Source organism: Gadus chalcogrammus, chromosome 21, assembly GCF_026213295.1.
Source record: "Gadus chalcogrammus isolate NIFS_2021 chromosome 21, NIFS_Gcha_1.0, whole genome shotgun sequence".
Taxonomy (NCBI): domain Eukaryota; kingdom Metazoa; phylum Chordata; class Actinopteri; order Gadiformes; family Gadidae; genus Gadus; species Gadus chalcogrammus.
Window position 1 is genome coordinate 6,904,880 of NC_079432.1, and position 18,566 is coordinate 6,923,445.

General features: G+C 47.1%; 1 protein-coding gene across 1 annotated transcript in view; it reads left to right on the forward strand.

Annotated features, from left to right (window-relative positions):
- nbas (NBAS subunit of NRZ tethering complex) overlaps positions 1-18,566 on the forward strand; it is a 132,895-nt gene that overhangs the window by 80,633 nt on the left and 33,696 nt on the right. Inside the window, exons 42-44 of the mRNA XM_056581911.1 lie at positions 954-1,190; positions 5,645-5,734; positions 7,152-7,335. Coding sequence (XP_056437886.1) covers positions 954-1,190; positions 5,645-5,734; positions 7,152-7,335 — 511 coding nt within the window. The remainder of the gene's footprint in view (positions 1-953; positions 1,191-5,644; positions 5,735-7,151; positions 7,336-18,566) is intronic.

Genomic DNA, 18,566 nt, shown 5'->3' on the forward strand with positions numbered 1-18,566 from the left:
GAGAGTAAAAGGGAGAGAGAGAGAGAGAGAGTAAAAGGGAGAGAGAGAGAGTAAAAGGGAGAGAGAGAGAGAGTAAAAGAGAGAGATTGAGAAAGAGAGAGAGAGTAAAAGAGAGAGATTGAGAAAGGGAGAGAGAGTAAAAGAGAGAGATTGAGAAAGGGAGAGAGAGTAAAAGAGAGAGATTGAGAAAGGGAGAGATTGAGAAAGGGAGAGAGAGATGGAGGAAAAGAAAGATCGACTGAGCAAGGGAGAGAGAGATGGAGGGAAATAATGATGGATTGAGAAGGAGAGAGAAGTGTAAAGGAGGGGAGAGGGGGCAGATGAAGGGCAGCGTTCAGGAGGAGGAGGAAAGAAGCGGTAAATTGGAGCGCCTGGGTTATGGCTGAGGAAAGTGCGATGTGTTGACAGTCGGGTCCTACAGGTATTAACCCAGAGAGCTGATCCCTTCCCAACCCTGGCCCCTCTGTCAAACATCCGACTCATCCCTGTTTGTTTTCCCCTAGTCCAATAAAAGTGGAGAGAATCTAAACCTGTGTTTACTTTTCTTGTGCGCGCATGCGTGAGTGTGTGTGTGTGTGTGTGTGTGCATGCATGTGTGTGTGTGTGTGTGTGTGTGCGTGTAACTGGTGGTATCGTCCATATTGTAAATTGCACCACAGAGTGACGGCGGCATAATGGGAGAGTGAAGGATTTTTAAACTAGCAATATTTCTCCTCCCCAGCTAAAGAATAGATTTTTACAGCACACTGTAGGTTGCTTTCAGAGCTACAGCGGGTGCTTTTCTGGTGATGACATTGCGCTGAAATACATGGAAACAACGCATGGAAAAAATATAACCTTGAACCAGCCTACAGCATGCATGCGTTCACATTGGTGTGAGAGAATCCTTCCTCGCTCTGACACTCTCTTAGTCTCTCACTCTCTCGCTCTCACTCCCTCCCCTCATCACTCAGACACCTCGACCGTGTTTGTTTGTATCTATTCCAGCCGCAGCTGAGGGGCTACAGCCACGCCTACGACCTCTCCCGGTCCGAGAGGTCCAAGGTGCACCGTCTGGCCGTCACCATGGCAACAGACGGACAGCCGCTGGGCCGAATAGGAGAGCTGCTGGCCGTGGCCGGAGGATCGCCGGAACTCTCGGTCAAATCCGTGCTGCACGACGCAGTGGCCCGAGTGGTGGCCACTCTCAGGTATTGACCTTCTCTCTCTCTCTATCGCTCTCGCACGCCGCGCTACGCACGCCACGCCACGCACGCACGCACGCCACGCACCCACGCCACGCACCCAATCAAATTAAAATACAATTTCAAAGAAGCTCTATTGGCATGGGAAACAAACGTTAACGTTGCCAAAGCAGGTAAACAAATCCGGATGTCAAAATAGAAAACGTTAAATACAGAATATATATAGATGAAGTTAGAAGAAGTGAAATGCTCGATATCACTTACTCACTCACTGTCTCATTCTCTCACTCACTCATTCACAGTCTCTCTCACACAGGCTCTCTCTTTTGAGTGAAATTATGTTCCAATATTACTTAAACGTATTAAAAAAAATCCAGACATGTAAATAAACGTGTCATGTGACATGACATTTTTACTCTACAATTGGTTAAGATCTGCAACGGCAAATGATATTCATATCTGTGAATATATAGCCAGAAGGCACATTGGGATGTCTTACTTGTGTGAAACCTTTGTTGCTGGTGTCCGATCGGGTTTCGCGCATTTTTCGATCTCATCTTGCAGGTACAAACAAAGACAACAAATATTTTTGGCACAGTACGGAAAGAAAAAATTAAAAATAACCCACAATAATCCACAATAATACAATCAGGATCCAGGTTTCTTATGGCAAATTAGATCATACTTTTGTGATATCCAATAAGCCAGAGCCAATAACAGACTGGCAACAGCAGCAGCATGGGAGTGTAAGGAGTGTTGCGTTCGGAAATTCAAGTAAATGGAATCAAATTAATATTTCTGTTTACAATTCTGAAGCACCCTGCATTTTTTAACATATACTTATATATTCAAATTCGGAACACCTTTATTGTTGTAATGTTGAAAATGCATGTGCCGGAATCTTCTAATGAAATGGGTATATAAAATCACAAACATACATTTTAGTATTCCCTTATATACCACCTTGATTTAATTAAATACATCTCTTATAAACTCGGAAATATGAATAGCATATCAAGCAACGCTCTTCCAAAGGAGTAATGTTGTTCTGTTTCTCCACTGACACCGTAAGGAGAATATGTTTTGGGCTCCCAACAGCAGGAGCAATCTAACAATCACTTAAGATTACCATGGCAAAATAATACGTGGGGTAATCATAATCAAACTCTGCATTTGCATTTTGTTGCCTCGGAAGAGTGCACCATTGCAAAGCTTAATGTGAAGTTTATTTTAATTTTTTTAAAGGAGGAGGAAAAGGTTGAACCTTCCAGGGCGTAGAGAGCCCTTGGGTGAAGGGTGAGGGGACGGGCTCATTGCAGTGGGTCTACAGGCTCCATTCAATGCCCCTATGGTTATATTGCTGAAAGAGAGAGTGTGTGGGAAAAACACAGAGAAGAAATGCTTAAAGAAGCTTGGACGGGAAATAATAATGATAAAAATAATAATAATAAACTATAATAAACTATAGAACGGAATTACCTATGTATAGGCTGTGTGATGTTAGCGTGTTGCTAACTTTATCCGGTATGCTAAAGCTAGCCCAATATGTTGCCTGTTCACGTCCCCTAAATCTACTCATTTACTGGGGTCCTTCCACTTACATGCCTTAATGCTTGTTCATATAAGTGTATAGCTTATGAGTTCGAATCGCAATACTTTATCTACATGTGTAGGGTTTTTAAAAAGGAGTTAGTAATATTGACACTAAATCCACTCCATATCTCTCTCGCACAGGCACTCGTCCCTGTCACAGGCCTTATTCCTCTCTTCTCTCCTCTTATACCTCTGTCGTTTTCTCTCTCTCTCTCTCTCTCTCTCTCTCTCTCTCTCTCTCTCTCTCTCTCTCTCTCTCTCTCTCTCTCTCTCTCTCTCTCTCTCTCTCTCTCTCTCTCTCTCTCTCTCTCTCTCTCTCTCTCTCTCTCTCTCTCCTGTGTGTATATATATATATATATTTGCTCTCGTTTTCCTCTGGTGCTTTATCGCTCTATTTCTTTCCACATATTGCTCTGCCTCTGTCTCCATCACTTATCTGTTCACTTTCTCTCTTTGCCTCTGGCTTTATCTCTGTCCCTCCATCTCTATACCTCCATCTTGCTGTCTCTCTGTCTGTGTGTGTTATGCGGGAGAAAGCAAACCCGCCCCGTCCACAATCACACAAGCCCTGCTTGAATGAGGAGTCCAAGGTCAGCCCAGGCAGTCCTGTACTGCTTTCCATTTCCACAGGTTTCATCCTCACTCAGTCACACGCTGTCCTAGCACATTAGACGCGGCACACGACTGCGGCGCCTGGCGCCTTTAACCACATTACGTTCAGAGGGGCACTTATTCTACCAAACAGGGGGCCTCAAAACTGGTTTTTTAAGTCGACGGCGGAGCAAAACACGCCACATACAAAAAGCTTATATACACCTACGTAATCTCTATTCCGGTTACAACTTCATGGTATACACTGGGCCTATGGCGAGGTATGATGGAGAAATGCATGGAACAAACCGCTCAAAGCAGACGACTCCGTCGGCTCTCATGAGCGATGTGGAGATAGAGGACCGAACAGCTGGGTGTGTGTACGTACACGTGTTCCCACTCTCTGTGTGTGAAATGAAGTGGATTCAGTCAGACGTAACTGGTTCAAGGCTTTTAGTCGGGGCGCCCCACTGCGCGCCGGTACAAAGCCATTGTTGAAACGAAAGCTTTTCCCGAAGCTTTTTTTTTTTCGGAGAGAGCCGACCGCTCGACGGCACGACGCGTGCTCCCGTGTCCTGGCGGCGTTTCCCCCGCACGCTAACTAACGTGTGTCAACTGACAAGGTCGGCCGTAATCAGGGCACCTGATTGGCTGTGATGAACGCGAGGTGGTGTCCTTGATTGTGTTCCTGTCTCATTTGCTGCTGCTCAATGGCCCGTGGGCCACTCGATAGCACCTGCAACCGCACCAGAACCGCACACGGATACACACACACACACACACACACACACACACACACACACACACACACACATACACACACACATACACACACACACACTCTCCTCTCTCCACTGACTCATTATCTGATCATAATTAATGTGGCCTGATACAGCTGTTAGCTCCCAGATCTCACTCTGATATCAGAACAACACAGCTATAAAGTGTGTACCGTGTGTGTGTGTGTGTGTGTGTGTGTGTGTGTGTGTGTGTGTGTGTGCGGGTGTGAGCGTGCGGGTGTGAGCGTGCATGTTAACGTGTTATTTATATGGCCTGTCTGTGATTGTGGTTCCTGATATACTGTAGCGTTGGGGGAAGTATTTTTCTGAGGCTTGTGTGCGTGTTGGCCTCCCTGCCTGGCTGTCTGCTTGTCCATTTGTTTGGGTGTGTGTTTGTGTGTTTGTGTGGGTCAGTGTGTGTGCATTTGGCAGATATGAACGATCCAGGCTTATTTAGGCTCTAAGCCTTCAGTCTCTAGTGGAGCGGGCATACCTGAGCACATTGCTAATGGCCATCTTTTGTATCTGTCATATCTGCACACGCACACACAGGCGAAGAAAGACACACACCCACACACACACAGATACTCCTGCAGGCAGGCACACATTGCCATTGCACTGAGAATGGGTGAATAGTGTTGTGTTATCGCTAGTATGACTTGGAAGATTATTTGTATGTTTCTTTGTATTTCTGCATTGGGTGTGTGTTTGTGTGCGTTGGAGACTTGGAGCTTCTACAATTGCGTGCAAGTTTTTACATGCATATTGGCCCGGCAGCAAAGTAACAGTTGAGTCAGGGGAAATTACCTTTTTTTCCCCCCTCTGTCTCGGTGAGAAATGGCCCTCCTCTTGCGACTTACACACACACAAACACACACACACACATACTGAAACACATGCTGTCTCGTACACATCCAGACGCACTTAAACACACACACGCGCGCGCGACGTGAATCGCACACACACACGCAGAGGAACCTGCAAACGTGCACAAACTAAAACATGCACTACTAAAGGAACACAAACAAACACACACACACAGCAGAAGACAACCATGGCAGAAAATCCACTAATGAGACTGCAGAATTATTACATAGATATGAGAAAACTATTTTATGTACAAACGCTAGTGCCAGAAAATTAATAATTCCACCCCATCCTGACACTATCTGCAAGACACCTTCACATGTTCATGAATCACATTGAACTTTTCCACCGTTTTCACATGATGAATAATTCTGCAAAGTTGGGCCTTTGTGCTTAGCACCAGGTGAAAGGGTCTTCCTGTGTTTGTGTGTGTCTGTGTTTGTGTTCACACGTACAAACTGTCTCAAACTATCTTTCGGTTGTGGCACTTTTGAACCGATTAATTTGATTGAATTCTTTCGATTTTTTTCGTTATGTTTTCTCACGGGGTTCCTATGGTAAAATCTGCCATTCCTCCCGAAATAAATTGAAGTTGATACTGAGTTTACAACATTAGGGTTTGTTTTGCAGTGGGGACCCAGATGCCGAGGCAGATTACCCACAACCCCTTACTGTTCTGGAAGCCATGGTGACCGCTGTACACAATCACGTGCAGAGTGGGTAAGTGGAACAGTCGCTCTGAATACACTCTATTTCTCTCTCTCGCTCTCTCTCTCTCTCTCTCTCTCTCTCTCTCTCTCTCTCTCTCTCTCTCTCTCTCTCTCTCTCTCTCTCTCTCTCTCTCTCTCTCTCTCTCTCTCTCTCTCTCTCTCTCTCTCTCTCTCTCTCTCATATGCCCTTACTCTCTCCATTTAGGGGTGAGTTTGTGGGCAACACACAAACTCACTCAAGGAAATGAAAAGCCACAGTGGCTGATATGGCAGTTTGACTCCCTATCCCGGAGGCTCTTGGTACAGGCCACAGTGTCCTCAGCCTACCCTTAGGCATCCATTAGCGGGCACTACTTAATGACTTGTATCCGTCTTCACTTCGAATCGTTTGGGTTAAAGGAAAAAAGTATTCTAAATGATGTAATAAATATTAAAGAAGCCAACTTTTTTTTTTCAGAGGTACATTTAATTGGTCTCTGAGGATTTGGCCCCGTTTGATAATGCTTCTGGTTGGTAGGGGTTAGACATTGTCTATTTCCCTGGTTTTTGTTCAACTAACCCCCCCTCGAGGTACAGCCGCGTTACGAAACGTGGCAGCTGGCGGCCATTGACAACAAACTACTGTTTTTCCCAAAAGAGTGTTTAGTTTTACAATAGCTTTGTCTGGTAAGGCATTAATGGCCCTGGCGCGGTAGTTGTATCCAATAATTGAATTGTGTTATTAAATTATTTTCCTACATACCCATACTGCGCATTCTCAAAGACAATAGTCACGTTACCATCTAAAAGGTGATGCGAATCTTTAGAAAGTTTGCAAAAAAGAAATTCGAATTAGGTGCGTTTCCATCAAGTGGTTGGAGCATTTACTCTTTCCCATTTCTCAAAAACCACCTCAAGTGAGGGGATAAACTTTTTTGCAAATTAGGGGATTTTTATGCGAATTTTGGTGATTCCAACACCGTGTACTGATTCGATACTTCAAAATTTGCATAAAATCAGGGCGATGGAAACACAGGTACAGAGACCGAGGTTCGCAGTAAGAATAATGTGAGTATAAAGGAAATAACAAGGATCAATCAGTCAATTGATTCTTCACTGCGAGAGGGCTTGAGTTGAGCAATGCACAATCATTGCTGATTTACATCTGAATGTCAACAATTAACCTGTGTTCTTAACAAACCGGCAGAATGCTCTAACAATGTATAGGTACAAAACAACAACATGCCCGTTTTTATACCTTTGTCGTTTTCTCTCTCTCTCTCTCTCTCTCTCTCTCTTCTCTCTTCTCTCTCTCTCTCTCTCTGTCTCTCTTCTCTCTTGTCTCTCTCTCTTCTCTCTCTTGTCTCTCTCTCTTGTCTCTCTCTCTTCTCTCTCTCTCTCTCCCCCTCTCCCCCTCCCTCCCTCCCTCCACCTCCTCGGTCTCCTAGCGACAGCGCGGTGACCTCTGACGACCTGCTGGCCTGGCTGCGTCCGTTCTGCGGCGACGCGGCTCTGCCGGTGCGGCCGCGGATCAGCGTGCTACAGACGCTGGAGAACAGCTTCAGCCTGCGGGACGCCGACGTCCGCCTGCTGCTGCTGTACCGCACCCGCGCCGTGCTCCAGGAACGACCGGTAGGCACAAGCACACACAAACGTGCACTTTAATACACACACGCATGTATGCGCACACGCACACGCACACGCACACGCACACGCACACGCACACGCACACACACACACACACACACACACACACACACACACACACTCTTCCTCCCTCTCGAGGATTGGACATTTTGCAAGTTTGACTCCTCTCTCTCTCTCTCTCTCTCTCTCTCACAAACACACAAACAAGGTCACACACACAAATATACACACCTCTGCCGACACACAGAGGAACACAACCCCATAATGTCTAAACTCTGGTTTAGACTTGGCTGATGCTAGTGCTACCTTCAGAGCCCCCCCCCCCCCCCCCACCCCCCACCCCCTAGCATTTTAGGAAACACCCATCAGACTCTCAAATGATCGCTGAACAACAGCACTCCTAATTCTTGAGTGGCCGTTTAAGACCCCCCCCCACCCCCCACCCCGCCCAAAGGGCAGCACTTCAAAGGCCAGGTATTAAATATTAACGGAAACGGTTAAAACGTTTTCCCCTCTGCATGTCCGTGGGGCAAGCGTTCTCATAGTGCTTCCTGTCCGAGCTCGGGTGCGTCCACCATACATTCTTTTCAGAGATCATCTCATAACCCCCCCCCCCCCCCCAGCAAAAAGAACCTGGTAGTAAAACTAAACTAGTGTACTCAGACTTTATAAAGTAAACTCTGCGGTTTCGAATATTTGCGGTTTGCAATGTGAGCCGGGGCATATTTAAAAGGTTTTTCCAACGGATCAAAAGCACAAGGTGGGGGTGGGGGTGGGGTGTGGGGAGAGGTGAGGAGGTGTTTGCATTAATTAGACTTAGAATTTCCAGCCGATTGGATAAGCACAGTGTTCAGACATCAGCGGTACAGTGCAACAATTTGTTCTGACACCCCACAAAACACACCTATTATCACATGCATTGCTCTTCAAACACATTTAACATTTTAAAACACCTACGCACAGATTTTCGTATTTTTAAACTCCCGCATCCACACTTGCACGCACAAATATGTTTGGAAAAGGATACCAGGGTGGTATTGCGTTGCTGAAGCTTTGGAGTATAACTGAAGCTCTTCTCTCTTTTTCTTTCTCTCTCTCTGTCTTTCTGTCTCTCTCTCTGTGGCTCTCTGTCTCCCTCGCTCTCCCTCTCGCTCTCTGTCTCTGTGTTTACCTTGAAGTACGCACGCATCTATATTTCACAATAAACCTTTTCCTGATCTCGGAATCTTCATACAAAGCAGGATAAATGAATAACAATGGGTGAAGCAGGGCAGGCCAACTGTCGCCAGGCGGACAACGTTTGGCCTGTTCTTTTGGCAGCATTACTCGTTGGCATTCGGATCATGAATTTAATTAGCAGTCATTTGGGTCGGAGTCTGAATCAAACCACAGCCTGGCCAGGACGAGGTAGCCCGGCGATACTTTGAGACAATGATGGCTTTTAAACCGTGCATATGCTGTGAAATGGGAATATGGGAGCAAGTGAAAGCATTTAGAAATGTGACCCATTTCGAAATTTTGGCTGTCCTTACTTGAATATGCACGTTTCTGTGTGTGTGTGTGTGTGTGTGTGTGTGTGTGTGTGTGTGTGTGTGTGTGTGTGTGTGTGTGTGTGTGTGTGTGTGTGTGTGTGTGTGTGTGTGTGTGTGTGTGTGTGTGTGTGTGTGTGCTTGTCTATGTTTGTAGTGGATGACATGTTTGCACATGGGGGTTGTTGTGGGTGGGTTCACCCCATGTTGGAGGGGATCTGCCCCCCCCGTCCCCCCGTGTGGCTAATTAAAGGGCCTGGGATGGTTAATTAATATGTAAATGTATGCGTATAGCTCTGGGCCGTTGTCGTACAGGTAGACAGGTGTGTGTGGGCCAGCCCTTGTTAACTAATTGGGAGTGCTCCTGACATTTGGCAGGCTCTGATGGAGCACCCACACACACACACACACACACACACACACACACCACACACACACACACACACACACACACACACACACACACACACACACACACACACACACACACACACACACACAGAGACACACACACACACAACAGACACACAGACACACAGACACACACAGACACACGCACACACACTCAAAAACGTATTAGACATCCACAGGTTCAGTTAATTAATCTTGTAAAGGATGTCCCCTTTTAAGTGGGGGAATAACTTCAGATCGAGTATAGCTCTCTTCCCTCTTGTCTTGAGGCGAAAAAGCATAATTTACATTTATTTCCTTTTTTTTTAATATATATTTTTCAACTCTGATTTCTTACTTATTTCTCACACACTTCAAATAAATCCCACGTCCATTTATTATTCTTTCCCCCCCCCACCCCCACCGGTGGAGATTTCAGAGAAATCCACTGGGGGGGGGGGGGGGGGGCACACACATGACCAGCACACACGCACGCATGAGCACACACACGCGCACACACTTACATGCACACATGTCAACACACACACACAAACACACACACACGTGCGCACACATATAAACCCACACACACAAACAGGCCTCTTTATGTATTCGATTTCTCCCCTCTAATTGGACCGTCGTGTCACTGTCCCCTTCTGCTGCCCCCCCCTCCATGCAGAGGAGAGGTGGTGTAATTCGTGCCGGCCCTGCTGGCACCCTCAGGAGCCTGTCCCCCCTCCCCCCGTCGGACACACACATGGTGATGCTCCCGCTCTGACCCAACCATGCTGCTAACACTTGGAGGGAGGGGGGGGGAAGAGAGAGAGAGAGAGAGAGAGAGAGAGAGAGAGAGAGAGAGAGCGAGAGAGAGAGAGAGAGATGAGAGAGAGAGAGGAGAGAGAGGAGAGAGGAGGGAGAGAGATGAAGAGTGAGAGAGAGAGAGAGAGAGAGAGAGAGAGAGAGAGAGAGAGCATGAGAGAGAGCATGAGAGGGAGACAGAGAGGGAGGGAGCGAAGAGAGTGAGAGAGGGAGGGAGAGAGGGAGGGGGAGGGAGAGAGGGAGCATGAGAGAGAGACAGAGAGGGAGAGATTTCTGATGCGTGTGAGTCTTTGAAAGAGGGGGAGAATTGCATGGGTGAGAGAGTGTGAGAGAGTCATGGATGAGTGGGGGGGAGAGAGCAGCATGAGTGAGAGAGACGGAGCGAGAGGTGGAGAAAGGCAAGGATGAGAGTGAGAGATGTTGGTCCACTGGGGTAATTGAGCATTGGGAGAGAGGGAGAGAGAGAGAGGAGTCACTGTCTGACAACGCTAGTGACGGATGTGGACTGTAGGGAAAGTACATGCAAACGGATGTCGATCGCCCACTGATTTCCCGTCCCACACGTCAGCATAACCCACCATTGCACCCCCTTCTTCCACACCTTTCCCACGCTACACACAAACACACATATTAGCGCTGGGCGATATATCGATATTTGAAATCTATCGATATTTTTACGAGATATGGAAACGAGACGCTATCGTCAACATCGATGTAATTTAATTTGCGTTGAAAGTACCGCATATTTTATACAAATAACAGCAGTTTCGAACCGCGACTGCCGCCTGCTACTTCGTCACTCTGCTTCTCTCTCTCCCGCTCTGCCTGTGGTTCCCACACACGGCCCGGCCCCCCTTCCACTCACGTCACTTTTTTAAATCCCCAACAGCGCGAAACATGGAGTCCGCCCGCAAACGCGGCGCAGCGGAGCTTGTGTGTAAACAGAAGACAAACGGCTCCATAGTTTGGAAATGTTTTGGGTACGAGGTGTCTGACGAATGACAGAATCAGGTTTTTTTTGTAGAGAGTGCTTCAAATCTGTCGCAACTAAAGGGTCGAGTACGACCAACCTCTTCCATCACTTGCAGCAGCACAACGTGCTCAAAACTGCGTGCAGTGACCCAAAATCTTAAGCTTTCTCGACATTAATTATTTTTTATTCCGATAAAGGCAGTGCAGATTGTGCTTTAGATTGATGAGGAAGTGGAAGAACCAGAGACGTCGGATGCCATCCCCCCCTGCGGCGCGCTGTTGGACTCCCTGGGGGGTGGTCGGTGATCAAAAGCAAAGCGGCAGAAGAGTTTGTGCCGCGTGTGTGTTAGCTGTGCACACGTCAACACACACACACAGACACATGGTCTGATGCACCAAGACATTATACATGACTCTTCAATGCATACCATCCCCCACCAACACTCTCTCTCTGTCACTCTCTCTCACACACACACACACACATACACACACACACACACACATAGACTCTGCAAACGCATGGTTTACGAAAGAGATGTAACTTAGTCACAAGCCTGAAGAAAAATGCTGCTTTGATCTTGGAAATGTATCTCCCAGCCTGCCATGTTTCTACTTTTTTCTCTCTCTCTCTCTCTCTCTCTCTCTCTCTCTCTCTCTCTCTCTCTCTCTCTCTCTCTCTCTCTCTCTCTCTTCCCCTCCCCCCCCCTTCTGGGAGACTGTACGGGAACTGGGCCTCAATCCAAAAGGGGCAAGGGGTTTTGCTACAAAGTGTTTCTTGTTTTGTTACGGAGATCTTCATTTGAAGATAAACTCATAGGGAAGGGCAAGAACAGCTTTCAGAAGACAATTTGAACAAGTGTATTTCTACACAGGCCAGTCTACTACACAGGATTGATTTTAGACATTTGCAGTTCCAACAGGACATTTAGCTTGTCTTCCCACCGGCTACGGGAAATGTTAAGTTTACCAGTTCTGGCCGAAATCTCATTGCTGTTTTGCCAAGGAGAGATGGCGCTAATGGGAAGACGATGCTATCGTTCTTAGCTATCAGTGCTCTTCTGGAGCCCAGATTAGTGGTCAGCAATGTCGTGGTTGTTGCGGTTACACGGGTCGGGTTGTTTCGTGCGTCTACAGATCCCTGCCCCCCCAGCGACGGGATTGGTTGAGATATGAAGCAAAGGTATATGAGAAACCATCATAGTTTCAATGTTGATCTGAGGTCTTATTTGAGAGATTAGTTAGGTTGATCACGCAAGATTTTCTAGTTAGTATTCCTTGACACTCTAAACAGCCAACAGCAGGGTTGAACGTGTCCTCTCATCCAGTAACTCATTTTGATTCTCATTAGAGCGTTTCAACTGTGTTGGTGCTTAAACACTAACTACTTTCGCAGTCGTCCTTTTTATTTTCCACAACAGCCGTTTATTAGCTGTAATCTCTGTCCACGAGGTCACAATTAGCATACACAGGTTGCAGCATTAGCACATTTCTAATTTCTGAATATCTTTTTTATTGCACACTTTAATGGTGCTCTTCGACTACATTGATTTAATGAGGTCGTCAAACATGTCCCTTATTCCACAGCCAATATATCAAAACCCCTCTCACTAAGCCCACCTCCTTAAATGTGTCCATTTTTTATCTGTTTAATGGTTTCTAATAGCCCTCCCTGCTGCAAAACGTCCATTACACACTCACTGTAATGCCACTTTGACAAATAGCTTCAGTGTTCGTGACACAAATTTGCATTTTAAAGTGTCTGTTCAAGCACTTATTTGATAAAAAATGGATATATAATTATCCAGGCTTACTCACTTACTGTGTAATCAAAGTTTGTTTCTTTATGCCACTCATTCCTGGAAGTTTTCAATTCCAACTTGCATTTTGTAGGCTGATATCTAACATCTGTCGACTGTATTTATTGTGATTGCCGTGGTGTACGGCAATCACAATAAATACATGGGCATGTGCAATCGCTGCAACCGGGAACAATTGAAATAACGCATTAATCAAATAAGACTGACTGAATACAATCAATTGCAGAAATGTTAGTTTTCTTTCTCCTCCACTATGCCATGTCGACACGCAGGGAAGTTGTGAAGAGAAGCTGATGTTCCATTGTCTAATTTTCTCATTATCCTTGTCATGGTTGAACAATGTGGCAAAGTCTTTTTCCTATCATCACCCTGCCAGAAACTTAATGGCCGGACGTCACAAGTGTTGATATTTCTGTGATGGCTATAATCGGTTCAATTCAATGAAATTATATTTGTATAGCCCTTAATCACCATTACAGTCTCAAAGGACTTAACAGGCCAAATATTTGTGACACCCCCCTTCACCCAAGCCCCCACAAGGGCACGGAAAAACTCACTTAAATTTGCAAGTAAGAAATCTTGAGAAGAAACGCATAGCAGGGGATCCCTTCTTCTAGGGATGGTCAGGAGTGCATCGGGTGCCATAATTGACATACAGGTAAATACATGCATAACATATTAAATTGATGATGGGGTACTGGCCGGTTAACCATGAGGAGAGTCCAGTAGGGCTGGGCAATATGGACCAAAACTCATATCTCGATATTTTTTGTTCAAAGGGCGATATACGATGTTATAACGATATTTTGTATAAAACGGGTAAAGCGTGTAGTTTTAACTCCACCCCACTAGTATTCACCATCAACCATTTATTTAGGTTTATTTTTGTTTTGCTCAACGAAGCACAGCTCTGCTTTAACAGCAGCTATGTAAGGGGAAATGTATAGAACGCCGGTATTATTATTATCGGGAAAGTAAGCCCCGACAGGGCGAAGTTATACCAAAGACGTCCTTAGAGGCTAAAAATCCTTTGTTTGCATTGACAGCGGCCAATTATACTTATTATATTGCATGGGCCCTTTATAGGGCCCATGTAAGTGGAGCGTTCCACTTGCGAAGCCCTGTGTAATAAAAAAACAATAGTGTTGCCTGTTTGAAACATACGAAACCCGCACAGGGGAGGCGTTCCCTCCAGGGCCGATGCTCTCGGGGGCAACACCCTTCACTTTGACCGGCAGTGGCTCTGCTTATAGGTCGGAATATGGTAGGGAATGAGCGGCCACAATTCCTTGACAAGGCTGGGTATTAGTCTACACACAACCGGACTCTGTCCATTACTTCACTAAACTGACACACACACAACAGCACACACACAGAAAGGACACACACACACACACCACACACACACACACACACACCACAACTCCACACACACACACACACACACACACACACACACACACACACACACACACACACACAGGGGCATCGGACTGCTGGTGTAAGGTGGACCGTTGTGGGGGGGGGCCCAAGGCAGATGGGGGCCAAAAATAATTGAATTTTCTACCACCCCTTAGTGGTAGAGCCGCACAGACTGCGCTCAGCGCAGTGTGCGGCTCCTACCACTTTTGCCGCCAGGCCACGTCTCCCCCCCTCGTCAACAATTCTGCGCAGCGGGCTGGATGGGGGAATATGGGGGGGGCCCATCAGTACCTCTTGTATACAGGGCCCATATACGGCCCTGCACACACACACAAACACACACACACCACACACACTGCCAGTGATATACGTACGATACTTTCTCGTGCTCACAAGATACTTTTTGGTGGACCAGATACTTTCTCGCATGCACCAGATACTTTTCTCGTGCTCACGAGAAATGTTTAAATGATTTTTTTTACCCCATGTCCCTTTACGGGTTCCATACTCTCTACCGCCATGTTTTTGTTCAAAGTTTGTTGTGATGCGTAACGTGGGTGGGAGAACACTACGTACCTGTAAGGGGCGGGATTGAGCAGCTGAACATGGCTGGTAGGCTCAGAGAGCAGGGGTCGGCCTTATAAAATAGCGCTCGCAAGGCAACATTAAAATGATATATAATATACCGGTATGGCAATATTGTCTCAACTACAAATCTCTTTCAAAAATATACCGGTATCAATTTTACTACCGGTATATCGCCCAGCCCTAGAGTCCAGGCATCCAGTCGCAGTCAACGCAACGCGCTAGAACAGACAGAATAGTGAATTAGAAGTCGGGTGGTCTGCCTTCGATTGACAGGTGCGCTTTCTGCGTGCATGAGTCCTGTAGTTTTGGCCTCTTTGTACAACAGAAGAACACACTCATTTGGGACTGAACTGTTGAAAGGAAAAGTGGTGGGTTGAGCTAATACCCTTTTCCCTCCCAAATGTTTGGTGTGTCTAGGCAGTTTTTCCTTTTTACACAGGGAAACCCGCTAAAAATAGCCGATGGTCACTAGAACTGGATGCCTCCACGTTCTATTTCTGGTGTGTCACATTCACCGTCACAAACGTGCCAGAAACAGGGTCAGTAAACAACTGAAAGCAGGCCAGTGAAAATGTTACGGTGGTGACTACTTTTTGGCATCCATCACTTACTTCTTTTTAGTCCTGTCTTACCGTGGTTACACAGTTTCTTCCAGCACACTCCTGTTTCTGGGTCTCAGGCTGGGCCCCTCAAGGCGGCATTGTGTTTCTCCCGCTGTTTCTCAGCTGGTGTTCCGAGAGTAGGTCAGTAACAATTCCACCGAAGCCTCAGCGCAAACACATCTCTCAAGTTCGGAACAAGCCCCCTCATTTTGGGGAGGTAAACGTCTCTGCCCTGGCTACATCAGAGTGGTCGAAACACAGCATGCCACTGCCCGAAGTGTCTCAGCGATTGGATCATGCATATCTCCTGGGTCCATCAGCCCCCCCCCCCTGTCCAACATCTCCTTGATCTCGGCTGAAGTCACTTTCAATCATTTGAAATCGAGGCGTGTTTTTTCGCCAACTAGCCACACCATGGATCAACGTGAGAAGCCCTGCGTGTGTTGGTGATGACGGGAGCCAGGCGATGTTGAGTGTGATGCCGTGTTAATGACGCCCACCCCCTGGGTCAGACCGGGTCCACGTCAGTGGGAAAAGGCCACCCAATGAATGAGTAGCACCACTTCTCTCTCTCTCTCATATGTCCACACACAAACACACATCCAAGCGTTCACACACACAAAAACGCAGAGAAGCACGCGCGCACACATGCACAATCAGCATACACACACACACACACAAACGGATACACACGCACACATACACACACACACACTCCCCCACACAAACTTACAAACACACACACAGAATAATCACACACACACACAATCACACACACACAAACAAACACATCCACACACAGCATGACACAAAGCAAAGACACAGAGACAAACACACACACACGTCGATGGATGGGGCGATGGGCGAGAGAGAAATACAGCCCTGTTCTCTGTGCCGTCACGTCCTCCTATCAGCGCCATGGTAATCACCGTTACCCTCGGCGCCCCTCAATCCCCAACGGCTGGCCAAATGCCACCTGACCTCCCAGGAAGCAGACGCACCGCGATGAAGACGATGAGGCCCAGGCACACACGCTAGACCGACGACATGCACACACACACCCATTGCATGCACGTGCACAACGGTTTAAAAAAAAGTACCAAGTAAAAGAGGGAGAGAGGAAGGTCAGGAGGAGGGAGGGAGGGAAGGATGGAACAAGGGAGGGAGGGAGTTTAGGGGGAGGGAGAAGGGGGGAAGGGGGGAAGGAGGTATTGATGAGACAAATTGAAACAGTGACATTTTGGCTAGTAGGGAGACGATGGCGCCCGGGGTTGTGAGGTCGAGTCTGAACTGGATCTAGTGACTTCATTGCAGATGATCGGTCATAACAATGGGCCATCCAAATGTCACCGCCGTCTGCATGTGGAGGGCCCGTGCGTTGTGAGCGTTTATGGTACTGTGTGTGTTTGTGTGTGTGTGTGTGTGTGTGTGTTTGTGTGTGTGTGTGCGCGTCCGTGCGTGCGTCCTGTCATTTTGGCCTCTTTGTACCACAGAAGAACACACTCATTTGGGGCTGAACTGTTGAAGAGAAAGGGGTGAGGCAAGTTAACACCCTTTTTTTATTTTTTCACGCAGTTAAACCCGCTAAAAATAGGTGTATGCCCCCAGAAGAAGATGCCTTCAAATTTCTGGTGTGTCACGTTCAACGTCACGAACGTGCCAGAGTCAGTAAACGGCAGAAAGCAGGAAAGTGGAAATGTTACGGTGGTGACTACTTTTTTGCATCCATTACTTATTTCTTTCTAGTCCTGTCTTACTGTGGTTGCATCTTTCACGGTACAAAGAACAAAATGGCCGTGCCATGTTGGTCCTGTCTATTTGCGTGCAAATGCCCGGAACTTCAACACACGTCATAATAGCATTGTGGCGGAAAGAGGGGCGGGATTCAGTGATGACGTCCCTTGTGTGTCATGTTTCCGTCCCATAAACACCCATCCCAGGAATAAATACAGATTGTAACCTTTCCCAATAAAAACAAAGCCAGATGTTAGTGGGTTTTGACGTGTGAAAGAGGATTAAGTGTGTGTGTGTGTGTGTGTGTGTGTGTGTGTGTGTGTGTGTGTGTGTGTGTGTGTGTGTGTCTGTGTCTGTGTCTGTGTCTGTGTCTGTGTCTGTGTCTGTGTGCCTGTGATTGCACCTTTCTGCTTGTAGGTATGTGGGTCAATGCCTGCCTCTGTGAACATGGACATTAATAAGATGCACCTGCTGCTTGTTAATTAAATGCTCCCTTTAATGCAGTTGTTGGGTTAACGCTGTGTCTGTAATTACTCTGGTCCTGATCGCTGTGGTGGAATTAATATCCACATCCAGACCAAAACAAATCACACGGCAGCACAAAGACAATCACACGCACACCTACACTCCCCAGCGGGAACCCTGCCGGTGTATTGTGTCGAAGTGCGAGATTTGTTTGTGAATGTGTGTGTGTGTACGCAGACACACTCATACCCTCATACAATTGTGATCTTGCACTTTGACCACGGACAGCGATCGCTGACTCGGTTCATGTGCAGACCTGCCTTTTCCCCACCAAACGAGTGTTGTTTGCTAATAAACCACTTTTCTCTCCCTCTCCGCTCTCCCTTCTCCCGTCTCCCTTCTCCCACCCTAAGCCTCTCCCTTTCTCCCACCCTCTCCCTCTCCGCCACCCGCTCCCTCCCTCCCTCCCTCTCCCACCCCCCCCCCCCCCCCGTCATCTCTCTTCCTCACTTATCTATGGGTGTGCTGTGTGACCTTGCAGTCTGCTATATATCTAATATAGATGAGGAGAGCTGAACACCCTGTGCTTTCTGCAGGCTTGGAGGCTTCTGCCTCGGGCTCACAGTCTATCACCTCGCCACGCGTCCCACACAGCCCAATCGGCACCACCCTTCTCCACACACTGCAAAGGCATCAGCCACATGTTCTATCGGATTCCATGTCCTTGATTTCATCTCTCCCGCTTTCCCCTACAACCATGGCAATTTTGCCCGAGAGTAAAGGTTCTTCTATCGGCTATCTTCGCCTTTGGTAGATTTAATCCTATGCTAAAATGCGAGGAGGGCAACAGAAGTTGCATAATTCAGGTGCCCAGGGCC